This window comes from Accipiter gentilis, chromosome 1 (genome assembly GCF_929443795.1).
Source record: "Accipiter gentilis chromosome 1, bAccGen1.1, whole genome shotgun sequence".
NCBI lineage: Eukaryota > Metazoa > Chordata > Aves > Accipitriformes > Accipitridae > Astur > Astur gentilis.
In genome coordinates, this window is record NC_064880.1 from 29,309,864 (window position 1) to 29,327,389 (window position 17,526).

Consider the following 17,526-nt stretch of genomic DNA (forward strand, 5'->3'; position numbering starts at 1 on the left):
CTGGAGACTAGTACATCAGTGCTTTCAGGAAATACACTGAACTCTAAAGGAGAGCACTGAATGATTTTGCTTTTCAGAATCTTCTAAAAAACATTACCAGAATGCTGCAAATGACTCCATGTGAGTCAGCTAATAGACTGATTTAACAATTCAAAAAGGAAAAACACTGTCTGCTTGCAGAGTTGCTTCTTAGGGTATCTTGAAGTCTCAGTACTGAAAACAGGGAAATTTCTTTCCTCTAAATGAGGAATACTCTTCAGTTCAAGACCTGGCTGAACAAGCAGGCAAAAGAGCTCGTAGCCTGAAGCGGGACTACACACAGAGCACTGATCTTCCATGCTCAGGGGAGCGCAGGGGCCCACTATTCCCACAGACATGCAGTAATAGAAACAGGATTGAGAACAATTAGAAAACAGTACTTTTCTTCCTACTTTGTAACATTACTTCAAGATGTAAAGGGTGTCTTTTAACCCTCAGTGTGTGTTGTACGCTCTCTCGTGTAGCTGTTAAGATCATTCTAGCAGATGATTCTTCTTTCCCATCTTGGATGGCCAAGCTCAGACACCCACCACCTCATTTTTGAGTGTTTACAGTCCTGGGGATGTTTACATCACCTAAACACACAGGCATCCACCTTCAGTGCCACATTAGACTGGGGATCTTGACATAGGAGAGACTCATGAAAAAGGCCGATTCAATCACGTAAATGAGAAGCTTTTCTTTTTTCGACTGACTATGCAGAGTTTCACAGCATTTTACCTGGCACCTAAATAACACACCCACCATTATCCTATACTTTAAAGCACTCTCTTCAGTAAAGACAAAGACAGTAAAGATCTGCACATACACTGAAAAGATGCTTGCACCGGCACAGACCTCATCCCGTGTAGGCTGTGTCTTAGCTTACTCCTAACAGGCAGATACACCACACCATACACAGCGGTTCAGCAATATGTGTCAGACCCGCTATACGAGCATGGTGTCTGCCATGTTTGCACAGTAGGACTGATGCTTTCTAAAAATACTGGACTCACTGCACATGTACACTGTACAGTTAAGGCTGCAAAGGTGCTGCTTGACGGTTCTGCAGTTTGGGATCTATGACAACCTGGTCAGAATTATTTCCCCTGAGGAAATACCGGAAGGCCCCAAGTTCTACTCAAAATTTATGGTGAGGATGGGAAAACAAACAAACAAAAAAACCCCTAACAAACAGGACTTTTCCAGAGGAACCCGAGAGAAATGGCAACCTCCCTCACAGACAATCTCTGGGCCAGAGTCAAAGATAGGATCCAGTTCTCCAGGCTCAACCATAAATCTGTTTTGTTCACTATGTAATTTCTAACAACAAATTCAGCAGGAATTTTACAGCTTGCTTTAACTATGCAGCCCTGATTCCATTTCATTCTTTGTGCTGAATGAAACAACTGCTCTTGGGAAAGAAAGCTGGTGGTGAGTCATCAAGGACTGCAGGGTAACACCTACTAGGAGAATGGAAGAAAAGCAAAAGGAGGTTTCTTAGGCAACCTTTATTCTGCAACTTCCTCACGTTTTGAGCATTTGAATTCTAATATTCTTTTAACAGAAGTAAAAAACCACAAAGCAGTATTATTTAATACACAGTTGCTGTCACTTTAAACTTCTGAACCAACTGCAATGACAGCACTCATTCTCATATACCCTCTCTAATGCAAAAATATTTTTACTGATACTTCTTTTTATAAAGGGCAGGAAATAAAGAAAAACTAGTTGAATATGGCTGTATCTTGTATTAGAGACCAATTTAGTAAATGCTTTAAAATATTTGCTGCATAAGAAACATGTACACTGCGTGTAAATATTATTCTTATTGCATTAATTTGCTAGTAGGTGAAGTCACATGACATTACCAGATGGCTAACCTAGGTTTGTATCCTAATATTTTCAGACACCTGACTGTAAAGCACTGAATGGTAAAACTTGTAAGTTTTGAGTAAGCATATCTTAAAAAAAAGATTAAAGTTTAAAAGATTGTATCAAATCCTCTGCTCCCCCCCCCCAACCACCAACCAGGGGCATTGCTTTAACAGGGATGTGTCATTTGCTGTTGGAAAACAAAGGAGAAAATAAGAGTTTCACCTGCAGCTTTCAGCTACTTACAACTGGAGGTATTTCTCAATACCTTCCCATTTCCTCCTTCTCTTTGAAAAACAAAGAAAACAAGAAAAGGAGGCCATCTGTTGTAGGCAAAAACATAGTTTAAACAGACACAAGACAAAACCACTAATTATGAAGTGCTGTGCTTCTCCACATTCACTATCGAGATTGGGAAAGTCAGGGGCTTGGAGCACCAGAAAGGAGGCTGCAAGGAAGGCTTCCTGGTAAGAAGCAGCATTCCTGGAAAGAATAAGAGGCTGGAGAAGCAGAAGGTGAGAATCATGGAGAGGGGGGGATCATCTTGGAGCTCAGTGAGCTGCATAGGAACAAATGCCAAAGGCTGCCCAGGGACACTGGCCGGCGGGACGTGAGCCTAGTGACTGAGCAGCTGCACAGCACAAATGCATCCGTCTGCCCAACCCTCCTCCCAGCAGCGATCTCCCTGCTGGGAAGAGAATCTGAGGCTAAGTGAACCCAACACTGCTGGCGGGGAGGGGAGAAAAGCAGGTGAGTGCACGAAATTATGAGGTAGGATAAAAGCTCACATCATGTTGGTTCTTAAATAAACCTCACTATCCAAATCTACTATGGGCTGTCATTCACTGTCATCCCTGTGACCCAATCACCCTTACCAATGTAAGTAACTCTCCCATCACGTTAAAATTGTATACACTGGCTGTGTCTACTCTGAAACCCAATTCACCATCCCACGCCTGGTAACTAAGGGAGTAGGACCTGCATTCTCACCTCTATCTTCCTGTGTGTGAGCTACAAATTTTTTGGAAGGAAGCCTTTCTGCAGGTGCTCAGAGACAGAGGAAGTTAGAGGATGCTCCACTGTCTCTCCCCACACTGATGATCAAGGGACCAGGACGGGAAACGCTGGGAAGCAAGATGCATCCTAGAGCGTGCTTGTCCTCTAGTATGCATACGACTAGAATTTATCAATTTCAACTGTATAAATTATTTTAATAACCAGGATATTTTCAATTCAACAAGTAGTATTCAGGAATACACAGAAAAGTATTTGGCATTTGAAAGTTACCTGTGCAAATACTTATTAGAACTATCTCCATTTACTCTTCATCAGTGCTGAAATCCTCTTCATCCTGCTGAAATGCTGAATTGTCCAATTCTTACTTAAACAACATATACATTGAAAGCTTCTTAAAAAAACAAACAACAAACTCAAAAGACAAAAAAGCAACCCAGCCCCTCAAAACAAAAACCACCCCTAGACTCCATACTTTCCCCACAGTTATAACCAAAAGACCTCAGGATAAGAAAGGATAAACAGAAGCAGCTCTGGTAGTCTCACCCACAGTCAAATGTCCTTTTCACTAAACAGCATACAAAGCATAATGAATACTTTTGGCCCAGATCAACAAAATAGTTCAGAATGTACTTGAATCATTTTCTTGATTACAGTTATTTTCTTAAACCTAGCTTAATACTGTCAGGTTCGCTAGCAGTTTTTGAAACAGTTACTTCATTTTCTTTGAACTTACTGCTGTACTTCAGTTTTCAGTGCAATTTGGATCATAAGAAATGTCCTCTGTTTTAACAGCTATAACCTGAATCATTATCAATTAACCAGTCAAGCCACAAAATGCTGACTCCTTTATTTCCCCCATCATTGTAATTTCCATCTTAGAGGAGGAATTCAGTTAAACACGAGAGATTTCTGTAATACAAGATTATAGACTACTACAAGAACAACCACCAGTTTACAATTTTTAGTGCCTAGATAATTTTTAAAACTGCATGTCTGCATCTTCAAAACCAGAAAGTACCACATAGAGAGAAAAGATCAACTAAGTAACAATTTTTAAAAAAAAAAAAAAAAAAGCTGTCACTGTCCACAGGAACCATGTCTAGTCACGTTTTCAGTCAGTCAGTCAGCTAGCTGAGGGTCATGTCATTATTTAGTTTCTGTAGAAAAAACACAAGTACAAAAATAGTATCAAAAAGCAACATACCTATTTTTATTTTAAAATATATATTATAAAACATAATTGTTACATCAGCATATAAATAAGGCTTTTGATATATTTAGAAGAATAAAATTAAAATTTTATATATGCTTCTCTAGCTTTTAAAGAAATCTCTTTTTCTGATACAATTACTTTTTTAAAACATTTTTGCACAGAAATAAATCATTATAAATATACATGTTAAACTTCAGGATTTTAATAAAGTTTTAACTAAAAAAATGAATGCAAATCAAATCAGTGATGCAGAACTTTTTTAGGACAAGGATAATAAAAGACAACAATAACCAAGTATATCATGACAGAATAAATGTTTTTCAACTTAGTAAGTACCTAAATAATTATTTTAAAACACCACCATTTTCAGAAGGGGAAAAATGCAATGAATCCATTTGCTGTGGGTTAAAGCCAATCAGCAATGATTATCAAGAGCCACAGAATCCAGCCCTAGATATCTGTGTTTTGCATTTCTAATACAGTGCTAGTTAGAAGCTCTGCTTTCTAAGGACTACTGGAAAGCTTCATGAAAAAAGTTTGGGGTGGGTTTGGGTTTTTTTGTTTGTTTTTGAGGGTGGTTTTTTTGCAGGGGAAAGGGGGAGTATTAAAGTAGAACTACTAGGTTGCAATTAAGAGATTAATTAGAATTCCACAATAAATTCTTCTGAAAGATACCAAATTCTTTCCTTCCTCTTCTATTTTTGAGTAATAGAATTTACACAACAGGCATTGGACAACTGCAGTGAGATTCTCATGAAATACTCAAAGCAATGCAAAAACCTGAGTAGAGAGCACAAGCCGGTCAACACCAAGAACATTAAGATAGCTTCTGCTTTTAAAAACTGCCTGAAGTAAACACTAGTTCTCTTCTCAAGCCTACAACCACTCAAAGCAAGATAGTTTAAAGTGACTATTTCAACCATTAATACTTACTTAGTGTAAAGGGGAGAACCTCACCCCCTCAAAAAAAAAAAACCAACCTTACATTAGAACTTAAAGTAGTTAAGAGAACCTTATTGGTCTGTATTTCCATCACTTCTCTGCTATTTTTAACAACTCATATAAAACAACTGAATTTTCATTGACTTGTAGGAGAGCCAGAGCCTGCAAAATTCATTGGATGGATTAGTTTAGAATATTAATACACATGTATTCAAATTCTCTTGATAAACAAAGGTTGTTGTAAGGTAATACACTGTTCTTATGATCAGAAGTTTACATTGCAAGAGCATTATCAGTAGCATACCATTACCATAAAACATTTTTTAAAAAACAATTTTGTAAATTATGTTTTTTTTAAAAAAGATGATTTACAGAAGAAAAATATTATTGGGAAAAAATTCAAAAAGTCAGATAAAAGCTGTGTTGGAATAATAAATATTTTATTTAAGTTGAATTAGTCAATGGAATTAAATTTCTTTTCAAATAGATTCTATTAAATTCACAGATCTTATCACAGGTTTTAAATCAGAGAACCTTGCATAGAAAGGACAATTGCAGAAATCCAGTCACCTTGTTAGAGATAAAAAGCAAGCAATACAACAGGACTTTAGAATGGATTTTTTTTTAAGACTTCCTTAAGTGAAAATTCTCAGAAATTTTAGCTAAGATTATTTCCTCCAGCCAAAATTCAGAAAGAACAAAAGTTAATATTCTGACATCTTAAAAAAAAATAAATTACTATTTCAGCAGTAGAGAGAATTCCACTCTCTTTCACATGCACGATTTAAAGCTTTAATTGAAAGCAAAATATAAGCCTCTGAACTACTGCAAAACTTGTCAGTCAGTCCAATGCAGAGTCCCCAGTGGTAAGCTTGATTTAAATTGGCGAGCCCTTTTAAAAAGGGAGCACAGATGGAATCTTTATTTTTATGTACCATTTCATTTGAATTTGAGAAACTGGCTAAAGGACAAAAAGAGAGCAAATAATTTTGTCTGGGTCCTACGAAGAGATAGATGCTAAGACAACACAACCTGCTAAAAGACTCAGAATCAGGAACCTGATGTACAGGATGTAACAAGATTTAACAGAGTAAATTTAGAAAGCTCTTCTACCTGTGTTACTGCACAGACATAGCAGATGAAAGGCTAATCAGAGGGGAAATACTCAGTAGTCATTTGCACCAGAATTACAAGTAGTCTGCCCAAGACAGATTTACGGTGTCCATCTAAACTAAAACTAGTACTCTTTATTTGAAAATTTACAGAAATGCAATAACCTTGGAAAGGACAAAGAGCTCTACTGTAATTTTGTAAAAAGATTATTCTTCAAACATGACCTTATTTCTCCAGTTTTCTAATCAGGTAAAATGGTACAACAGCAAAAGTGTATGTCTTACCCTCACCTTATAAGGGAATTCAGGTTTCTAAATAGTCAATAATAGGTATATATTAGAATTTTTAACCATAATTTGAAATATAAAGTAAGTTTTAGCCTTTTGAAAATCCGATTTGGTGACCAACTGCACCTTTTGCCAACTGGAGACCTTAAAGAATCTTCTTAAAAAAAAAATCACTGTGGAAAAATGTGTGTGTGTGTAGGTGTGCACACCTGTGTGAATAAAAAAAGTAAAAATCAGCGTTAGATTGACAATCAGAAGAGAACCTCATAGTCTACTCACTCTTACCTTTCTTAAAAACAAAGAAAGAAAAAGTAAGGATAAATCATGTTTCTAATTTTGTATGCATACCATACCTACACTTTTCTAGTAAAAGTAGTCAAAGGAAGACCTGGTATTACATTACACTTTACATCATAGTTTTTCCTGTAGCGACCAAGAGGCTGGCCTTTTATTATTGGAAGTCACATTAAAAACAAACAAAACCTTTGTACAAAGATAAGAGCATGGGTACAAGTTACTTAAAATTGCATTCACCAGAGCTGCTGATTAAAAAAGAGTTTCAAATGAGTTTTAGCTACAATTCAACACAGAGAAAGAACGGTAGAATCCATTTTTTTAAAAAGCAAGTTGTGTATAAAGACTAAGGCCATCTTTAGTAACTGCTGCTTATCAAAAGAACAACATGAAAGTCCCTATGAAAAAAAAAGGAGGAAAAAAAACACTGTGAGCAAAGTCTTTTTTGGTCTTTGCAACTCCTGGGTCACGAAGAGTATCTACAGAAAGAAAGGTACAAGGAGTGAAGCTTAGAAGTAAAATATTGATGTGAAGAGTCAGGATTTCATGTGATGTTTTCTGAATGAGTTAAAGCAAAACGGCATGTCCCCTATAAAGATAATATGGCTACTGAAATTATTTGGAAGCTACAGTAATATTTGGGAGTTATTTTGTAGAAAACAGGGCTTAGCCTTTCCTCCCCCAACTATATTTCTCTTTTGGTAACAGTCCTAATGTTAAGAAAAAATACAAATAAAAAAATTTGATATAATTTGAATCAATGTTTTAAAAGAACAAGTGAATTTTGGTCCCTGAAGTCTATAAAACCTCTCTAGGAGCTCAGCCAGCTTTCACAGGCCGAATTTTAATCAAACCAATGTTTTAAAAGAACAAGTAAATTTTGGTCCCTGAAGTCTATAAAACCTCTCTAGAAGCTCAGCCAGCATTCATAGGCCATAAGCATCAACCAATAAATCCTCAAACTAATTATCCTAAACATACACCTCAATCCCTCCACAACAGGCTCTGCAATATTTTCTTCACTATCACACATTCCAGCTACTCGTGATTTCTGAGAATCCAGATGACCCAAATATCCCAAACCTTTGGTTTCACCTGGTAACTTTCCCTGTCCTTTCCATGTCCTTTTTTTATTTACCCCTTCCCTTCTCTGCCCTTCAAGGGCTGAACTCTGCATCTTTATCCAATACCCTTGTGAGGACATGTGTTTTTAATGAAAGAAAAGACACACACAAGCTGATCTCAGTTCCATTGTTTATTTTTGCATACTCTCTTCAATGTTAACTGATAGTCTTATGTACATAAAGTGAATATTTCTGTGACCATCCAGATTGATGTTAATCAGCTGGTTCATATTTGTTCAAAAATTATAATAATAGATTTTAACTAAAATAAAGTGTACGTGTGCATATATAAGCATACACACCCCCATATATACATATATGTATACACACACATATATATGACAAATGAAATTTCAAGTTGTTAGCTAAAAATAGATTTAAAGTTTATCATTACGTGTTCATATCTAACTTAAAAATACTTTGCCTATCACTATTTCGATTAGTTGAACTTCAGTTTAAGTAACAGCTCAGACTGGGTACTCACCTTGCTCAGTAAGTTCTCTGACGTTTGTTGGACTCTTCTGTAGGCGAGTCTGCCAACCTTACTTTAAGCCTGACACCATTCACAATCTTGCCATGTAACGCAGTTATGGCATCACTGGCACTTGCTCTGTCTGCAAATTTTGCATAGCCAACATTTTTTCCAGCCACAAGGTAAACTTTTATCAAGTGTCCAAAACGACTGGGGGGGGTGGGGTGGGGGGTGGGGGTGGGGAGGAAGAAAAAAAAAGATAATTTACAGGTCTTGCTGCAACACAGACACCTATTATCCAATCTGAGGTATATATGATTTGCTAGCTGCAAAAACTATATTCTCACATGTATGCTATCATTTCTCGTACTGCCCTCTTCCAAAACTCCCAATTTGCATATTCCCTTCACTAGGATTCCAGGCAGGAAGAGAAATAAAACTGAACTTTCGGAGACAATGTTTTCTATGGACTATTACAATAGAACCACAAGCACCAGTGATTTATCTTTTATTTAAAATAATACGTAAAGCTAATCAATACCATAGTCCCCGAACACTAAATGGCACTCAAAAAAACCCCAAACAAACCAAAAAGAACACACACAGACCAGCAGATAATTTAGAGGCTAAACTTGCATCTCACTTAGATGAGCTTGCTCGGTTGTGATTCATCTTTGAGTTCTCCCTGAAATGACTCAGAAAGCAAGCGCTAAGGCTTTGTGGGGAAAAAACCCCACAGATTTCCAAGTCCTCAGGAGATTCCTAGACAGTTCCTTAAAAAATGTTTAAAAAAAAAGTCTCCTTGTTTCATACTGAAGTTACACAAGTGTCAAGACTAGAGTGCATAGCCTTTCTCTTCTCCAGCATCTGATTAAGAAAATCCAGTATATGAAATACAAGTGGAATTTAAAACTGTACAAGTGCATATTGTTTCTTTTCCTCTCCTGGTGCTTTGAAAATATTTTGGCTTTCCAAAGATTTATTGCAAATGCCAGCTATTAGAAAAGGGAAATGCCTTCTTCAAGAGTATACTAAAAATAAATATAAAATACCAGAGAACAGCTGAACTATAGATTTGTTTTAAAGATGGCAAAAACTGTCTCTCAAGTCTTTGCTTCTCATAGGGAGGTAGTCTGAAAGGACAGTTGAAATGGTGTCAAAAAGATGCAAGCCACCAAAACGTCTCAGGATATATCAAGAAAAAAAACCTCCCTATATTTACTCCCCTAAAGTACTGTAGAAATGTATCAAAATACTTAAATTCCTTACAGAAATATGTACAACAAAATGCCAAATAAATTAGGCTGTAAGAATCAGTACTACATTTTTTGCTTAAAAAAAATGTTACGAGACTAGACATTTTACTTCAGATTACGTGAATCAGTAACAAAGCTGCTGTACTGATGACATTGCATCTATGCTTCAAGGTGAATTCCATTACACACTTGTTTCAAAAAGCATCTGTTACCTATTGATCACTTATTGACCACTGTGCACTGTCTTTTCTGGAAAGTGTTTTCATTATGACAATCTTTTTTTACTTTCAACATTTATTTTAAATATTTCGTCATTATTTTTTTGGTTAGAGAACACTTATTTGTAAATGGAGTCTTACCAGAACACATCCTCCAATACATTTACAGGTAAAGGATGGGGATGGAAAAGTATGAAAAGCCTTTCCTTCACAGAAGTGTCAGGTGGAACTTTTTTTTTGTGTGGTGGAAGTATGGCATCTGTTTGGGGCTGAAGCAATTGTGAGCCAGAAGTTCCTCCAAATGCCTGCTGAAACAGGGGCAAAAAATGCAAGTATAAATTAACTGATGGGGGGAAAAAAAGTCATTTTACCTTATTTACAATTTTGTTCCCATCACAGGGCATAAACAGCCTCTACCAGTTCTCTCTTTAATTACTTTGTTTACTTCGGTTATTTCATTAAATTGGACGGTAAATCCAAGTCGGTTATTTCATTAAATTGGACAGTAAATCCAAGTAAGGTCAGACACCTTTACAGCGAATAAAAACGTACAAACCGACAAGAGACACATCTTAAAAATGTAGCATCTAACACAGTTACAGAAGAAAGTAAGCAGTGTTCGTTCTTGACTTATCTGAAGTTTCTTACAATTCTGAAAAATATTAACAGTATCCATTATACTAACTTACAGGAGGTGTCCTGTACTGCTGAACAATGGCATTGTTATTCCGCAACACTGATGACACATGTGCTGTTACCAGCTGTGTTGCCATTTTTCTGATGAGGCTGCAACCAGAAGTGATAATAAACTATTTTAAAAAAACAGCTAAGTTACAGTTAATTCAGCAAGAGAAAATAAGTTTTAATGCACATCTAAAAGTATCTCTGGAAATCTGTAAACTCATATAGATAATGAAAATCAAGTCAGGCTTTCATGACACTCTAGGCATGATCTGAAAGCATGCATGCTAGCTGCAACTCACTGAAAACATACATTTCGACATACAGAGATACAAGACTCTTCTTTGCTTTTTTTAATACTCAGGGAGGAGGGAGGGAAATTAACTCTACAGAGACCCCTACATTTTGTGAAAAGTGCCTAAAAGGCAGAAGGGACGGCAAAATTTCACCTGTTTCAATAAAGAGCACAGAGATTCAATTCAGAAGTCAGAATATTATCACAGAAAGTTTACTTCCAGTTCCCATTTCTCAGTAATTTTTCTTCATTTTGCTGCAGAATAAGAAAAAGCAATTGCACTTTTTGCATAGATTCACAACCCGTGTTGTAGGGCCATGAAATATTAGGAATTATTGAAGAATGAAGGAAATTGTTTGCAAGGATTGTTGCAATGAATTACTTTTTTTTTTTAGTTTAGATCAGACATGCACTTCTGAAGTGAATCTCCCCATTGTCACTCCTTACCATCCTCATTCATATCCCAGAATAGGTTTGATATGAACTAGATTCCTTTAGGATGAAACTAAGCCAAAATATTCACTGCAGGAGCATACTTAAGTCATTCCAACTTGTAACGGGCATTCGAATCACAGAACAGATTAGAAATCGTTCAAGTAAAACCTGACAATCCCCGTACAGTGGAGATATCAGATCCTCAGCACCCAACAGTTTTACTCTACATATGTGCTTCACAAGGCTACTATTTGCAGTACTGCAAACATAACCAAGAGATCAAGTAGATAAATCTGGTTTTAATACAAATACCTCATCAAAAACACATTCCAGCCTTGTTACATATGACAGACTGTTACAAAGATTCTTGCCAAATCCAATATTTTCCACTGTATCTTAAGAATATGTATTTTAATTTTTTCTTTATCGAAGACTAGTAAGTTTCAAAAAGGCTTATTCTAAACCATTAAAAAAACCAAACAAACTAAATTTCAGAAAATACTGTATACAGGTATGAATGAAACAAGATCACACTGACATTGCCGTTACTTCTAATGTTTAAAATTTATTTATTTTAAATTTTGCTCCCAAAACACAACTTACAACTTCCTATCTCTATGTATTGGTACTTACTCTGAGCTATCACTCCCATCTTCTAGGAAAATGACAGTTAATCGATTTCCAGGAGGATACTCAAAACCATGTAATTTATACTTGGCATATATAGCTGATGCAGCAGTACTGTACTGAATCACGGCATACCCTACAAACACAGTGCACACAGTTTCAGTGTGATACAGGTAAATCCTAATAAACTACACTTATAAAAGCAATATGATTAAACTGCACATTAGTCATGGATGACACAAAATTTTTGAGTCTTTTTACCACACATTACATTACTTAATAGCAACATCAGTAGTTGTGAAGAAAACTTCAGTGGAATTAGCTAGTGACAGATCGGCTGTATTTATGCTCACTTGAAAAGCTGGTAATAAAGCAACACAAGTGAAAACATGTCTTCTTCCCTAACCCTAAATTAGAAACATAAAACATGTACAGTTTCATTTTAAAATGCAATTATCCCATCAACATTGAATCTCAAGTACTGTAAAGTTACATTTTAACTCTCTCAATCATTTCCATTCCAAGCTTCTTGGAGAAGAGACCTCTTCCACATTTTTCTCAGCACAACAACAAAACTGAAACCAAAACAATCTTCCAAATACAAAACATGATTTGTTTTGGAATCATTTAATCCAGTTTACTCATGTCAGCTTCTACACAGAGACACACACATAGAATGCCCATTTCAAGATGAAAACTCAAAAGATCTGTTTAGAGAACATTTAAACTACACGTCTAATAATTTTTGAAACTTTTTCTCCATTTATTCTGCCCAAAACTATTAACTTAATTCGAACAAAAACACTTCTCATTGTTTTGATTCTGTCCTTCTTGAGACTCTATTACCTGAAAATAAAGGTATTTAAGGCTATGTGTAAACGGGTTCAAACAAAACTGAATTTGGGGGTTTATGCATCAATGACAGCAGCAACCATCGATTCATAAAACATTAATTCTTTCCAACAAGTGTACTGTATTTTGCAATGCAAATGAATTGCAGTACAATTAAAAGGCATTCCCTTCATAGAAAGAAAAAAAAAAAAAGCTCTTTTTGTACTTTTACTTACCACTATTGGTATGAGGATCTCGCTGAACATCACAATACTCCAGTCCTGGAACTAGATCAAAGAGGGCAAACAGCTGCTCTTGGATAAAGGGAAGCCGTGATACCACCGACAGACGTTTGGAGACTGACTCTTGAATTCTGGTCTCATTTTTTTCAAAACTACAAAACTCCGGCTGCCCACCTCAAGAATCAACATAAAATAAATAATTCAAGTCATCACACTAGCATGCCTTCATCTTATTTATATTTTTCATTCAACTTTTAAAAGCAATCTAAGTCAATTACATATTAGAGGTAATTAATGTGTTTATTTCACCAATGCAGGTCACGTAATAACTGGCCAACTAGAGCAAAGCAAGCCATAAAAATACAGAAGTTAAATGCCTGGCTCATTTCTAACTCCAACATTCAATCTACTACTTAAGTGTTTACCTAAGCCTCCATTAGCTTCCCTTCTTCCAAACTGCATTCTTACTTTGTGACCATACTCAAGTCTACAAATCATTTTTAGTATAAAAAGCTGTGACTTACAAAATGGAAGTGTATTTCCTCTTGGTTCTTGCCTCGTGTTATTACTATAATAATCATGTTCAAAAGACTCAGATGACTTATTTTTAGGTTCAGCCAAAATAGCCCTGTAGCCTGAAAGAAACAACCACACATATAGCAACACCTCAACACATCTGAATTATCTGACTGGATCCACTTTCTCCAAGTACCGTATTTAGAAACATGTTATTCAGAAAACCCAGAAAGTGCTGGCCTTAGGAAAATAACTAATCTACAGCTCTTGAAGCCTGCCATAATAACTGCATTAAAGTTAACAACTACTCCTAGTCATGAGTTAAGCACAACAGAGCCAACTTGCTGTGAGAGTGACTGAGCACTGACACAGGTTGCCCAGAGAGGTTGTGGAGTCTCCATCCTTGGAGATATTCAAAACCCCTCTGGACATGGTCCTGGGCAACCACAGTGCCCAGGTGACCCTGCCTGAGCAGAGGGGGTGGGCAAGATGACCTCCAGAGGTCCCTTCCAACTTCGACCATTCTGCGATACTTGGGAGGATTCACAGATGCTCCAGAGGCAATCACCTGAACTTCCATGCTATAACAGCAGTTTGTGTGTTACGTACCGATCTAGGTTTTGCTTTTATGAAAGAAGTAGGTATTACTCTCAGGCTATCCAACTAATTTCATTTTAGCCTCATAACAAAAAGGCAATAAATTTAACTGCTAAGTAATCTCAGCCTCACATTCCTATGCAAGAATAGTCACAAATACAATTTTTGTAGAATCATTTATGATAGATATGATGCAGAACCACCACATACATTACTGGAGGAAAAAAAACCAACCAACAACACAGAAGAACAAAAAAAAAAACCAAGACTAACACACAACCAGACACACACTCCAAGTTGTTTCATATTTGTGATTAAGCAAACACTGAACAGGAGGTTAGACTAGAAGGCTGCTGTTAGGTTTCCCCAAAAGCCTTTCTTCTGCTGGATGAGCAAGCCCAGTTCCCTCCATCTCTCCTCACAAGTCATGTGCTTCAGCCCCTCACCACCTTGGTGCCCTTCCACTAGACTCGCTCAAATTCATTAACACCTTTTTGGTACTAGAGCATAAATGACAAATTGGTCTTGGTCATAAAGCATACAAAGTCTTTCATTCAGATTAATCATGACATTAAATGAAAACAAACAAACAAACCACAAAACTTCAATTAGGATGAATTTGTTCTTAAAAAACTGTAATCACAACAGAATCCCTATGGATTATCAAATATATTTTTATATATAAATTCATTTTATATCAAATACATTTGATGAAAAATGCATATTCCCAGGGATACACAGGCAAATCTCATTTTAATGCATGAACCCTACATTACAGGCCAATAATAATGCATGAACAAAAACTCCGTATCCATTTCCAAACTCTTTTCACTGATCTTACATGCAGTTTGGTCCTGCAAAAATGTAATCAGGTGACTGTTCTCAATGAATGTTAATAATAAGATTTTTTTATTTGCAATAGAACTTTGTCTCAAGATGTGTTTACATTATAAATAATTTGCCTGCAAACAAAACTAAAAATTAAAGGTACATTAATGATGATATACGCTTATTGTGAAAAACTTGAAATAATTCAGTCAGATTCTTACTTCGATCACACTCTTCAATTGCTCGGGCAGCTTGCGATGGTTTTAAATACCTCACATAGCCCAAACCTTTACTTTCTCCAGTAGTCTTGTTTTTAATAATGCTGCAATATTCAATGTCTCCATACATCTAGAACAATTAAAAAGCATATTAATTTACAATATTTGAAAATGCATTAAAGTTCCATGCGTTACGCCCTTCTGATAAATTAAGACAAAGGCAATTAAAATAACAATTAACAAATAGCGAATCAGTACCTTAAACTTCTCTCGCAGATCTTCCTCTGTATAGGACTTCGGTATCATAACAAAGATTCGTGTAAGCTCCTCATCTTCAACATCTCGGTGGCTTCCGGAAGCTCTTGACTGTGCAATAAATACCTAGTGAAATAATTACATAGGCATTAATTACTGGAGAACATGTCTTAACCACATATCAACATGCAAGAAAAATAGTTTAGCAAGTCTTTGTATTTATCTTTCACAATATATCTTTCACAATTTATCTTTCCTAATATGGTAAAACAGAACATATCTGATCATAGATGCATCCATGACAAAAGACCTGCAAATACAATACACCCCAAATGGTTTCCCAAACAGGACAGAAGCCAGCAGAAGTTCTCACTGGGGATAAAGAAGAATGGACAGGAATATCGAAGCCTGATTCACCAGCACTGCCAATGTCATAGGTGGCATATGAGGTAGCAAAAAAAAAATGCAGTACTGCAACAGTCTTAGTATAGCAGCAGTAACAAAAAAATAAGCAAGCAAACAAACAAAAAAGCGTAGCAGCTTATCAAAACCTTGCAACTGCAGTTCACTGTTCAGCAGGGCCAGAGTTTGCAGGTCTAATGCTCTATGAAGGATTGCAACTTCTCACATCTGTAACTGTTAAAATCCTTTTAAATTAGTGAAATTCATTTCATCTGAGAAGCGCACCCCAGAAGACAACCAGGCAAAAAACCCCACAGAAAACGAACAAAAAAGCCCAAAACAACCAAATAAGAAAAATGCAAACAACCTTCCAAGTAAGCCTCTTATGCAACAGCAGCAACTGATTTCACAGAGCTCTTAAATTATTTTCCTAATAGTCATGCAGGAGAGTAAGCAATACAACTCTGATCTTTTGCCTTCTAATGGCAAGTTCTTCAGAAAAGATTTTACTGACTCAGCTGGATTTTCAAATGAAACCCGTGGAATCTTCTTTCACTGTTCCAAGTCATTCATATCATTCTTAGTACTTGGGGAATATGAAAACAATTCGAGAGGCTGAAAGCTGCCAGCCAGTTCCATAGATAAAAAAACCACGTAGCTATTTTGAAAAAACTGTACACAAGCTACAAAACCAATATAAAACATACTTGCAAAGACAGTTCTACTTACTCACGTCGATCTTCCTTACAACACTTAAACCACACCGGTTTAGACAATTTCACAAAGACCCCCTCAAGGTTAAAAAACCAAACAGGCGAACACACACACCCCTAGTTTCCAGGCACTGCGTTTTCCCCAGGCCTGCTGCAGCTTACGCCACGCGTGGGCACTTCGGGCACGGGTGGGACCCACTGCAGCTCCCCCTGAAGAGCACGGCCGAGCCCACAAGCCCCGCCGCCGAAACCGTCCCGGGACTGACCAAGAGCGGGGACAACATCAGCACCGGCACTACGTGCGGGGAGAAGGCCGCGAGGAGCGGGCCCGACGCTCTCCGTGGCGGCTCGCTGCCTGCCGCCCGGCGAGGCGGCCAGCTCGCCGGGGGTCCTCCAGGGCTGCTCCAGGCGGGCCTGCGCCACCGGCCGCCCCCGCCGCCCGCCCCCCGCTGAGGGGCTGGCTCCCCGTTGCCCCCGCGTAGGCCAACACGGCCTTCCCAAGCGGCAAGCTCGGGGCGCAGCGACCGAGGCCTGCCGCTCTCCGCGGCCGCCGCGCTGGGAAGGCGGCCGGGGACAACCCCGCCGGGCCCCGCTCGCTCGCCCCGGGCCCCGCTCCCCGGCAGGAAGCGGGCAGCGCGGCCCGGCGGCGGTACCTTGATGGGCTTGGTGTCGGGGACCAGGCTGCGGCCGTGCATCTCCTCCATGGCCCGGCAGGCCTGCGAGCTGCGGGCGAACTTGATGAAGGCGATGCCGCGGGACTCGTTGGTGCGCTTGTCTCGCAGGAGCCAGATGTTCTGGATGTCCCCGAAGGGGGCGAAGCGCTCCCGGATCAGCGCCTCTCCCGTGTCCTTGCCCAGCACCACGAAGACCCGGCTGTTGGGCGGCTCGTCCAGGCACTCGGCCGAGAGGCGGAAGCCGCTGCCCTCCTCCATCGCGGGGCCGCCGGGCTCCCGGGCCGCCGGGGACCGCTGGCTTTTCTCGGGGGCCGGCGGGGACCGCCCACAGCGCCCTTTCCGCCGCGGAGACAACATGTCCCCTCCGCCGCCACCGCCGCCGC

General features: G+C 38.4%; 1 protein-coding gene across 4 annotated transcripts; it reads right to left on the reverse strand.

The window, feature by feature from the left end:
* Window positions 1-1,542: 1,542 nt before the first annotated feature.
* RBM45 (RNA binding motif protein 45) lies at window positions 1,543-17,526 on the reverse strand. Of its 4 annotated transcripts, none has more exons than XM_049804106.1 (10): window positions 17,123-17,526; window positions 15,358-15,480; window positions 15,103-15,229; window positions 13,465-13,575; window positions 12,935-13,114; window positions 11,874-12,003; window positions 10,519-10,615; window positions 9,971-10,137; window positions 8,368-8,565; window positions 1,543-4,067 (listed from the first exon to the last, which is right to left on the reverse strand). In XM_049804106.1, the coding sequence occupies exons 1-9, from the start codon at window positions 17,498-17,500 to the stop codon at window positions 8,373-8,375; spliced, it is 1,506 nt and encodes a 501-aa protein (XP_049660063.1). In that variant the 5' UTR covers window positions 17,501-17,526; the 3' UTR covers window positions 1,543-4,067; window positions 8,368-8,372. The 4 variants fall into 4 exon arrangements, with proteins under 4 accessions (XP_049660063.1, XP_049660072.1, XP_049660083.1 ...); XM_049804115.1 differs by lacking the exon at window positions 1,543-4,067 and adding an exon at window positions 7,089-7,238; XM_049804126.1 differs by lacking the exon at window positions 1,543-4,067 and having other exon boundaries at window positions 8,002-8,565; window positions 9,971-10,134.

Excerpts from the sequence above, each read along its gene's own strand:
- RBM45 (XM_049804106.1), bottom strand. The coding sequence starts at position 17,500 with ATGTTGTCTCCGCGGCGGAAAGGGCGCTGTGGGCGGTCCCCGCCGGCC. Across the intron at positions 13,576-15,102 it reads AATTGAAGAGTGTGATCGAA|GCTACAGGGCTATTTTGGCT; the intron begins GTAAGAATCTGA and ends TGTTTCTTTCAG. Across the intron at positions 10,138-10,518 it reads AGCAGTACAGGACACCTCCT|CAGGCATTTGGAGGAACTTC; the intron begins GTAAGTTAGTAT and ends CCCCTGTTTCAG.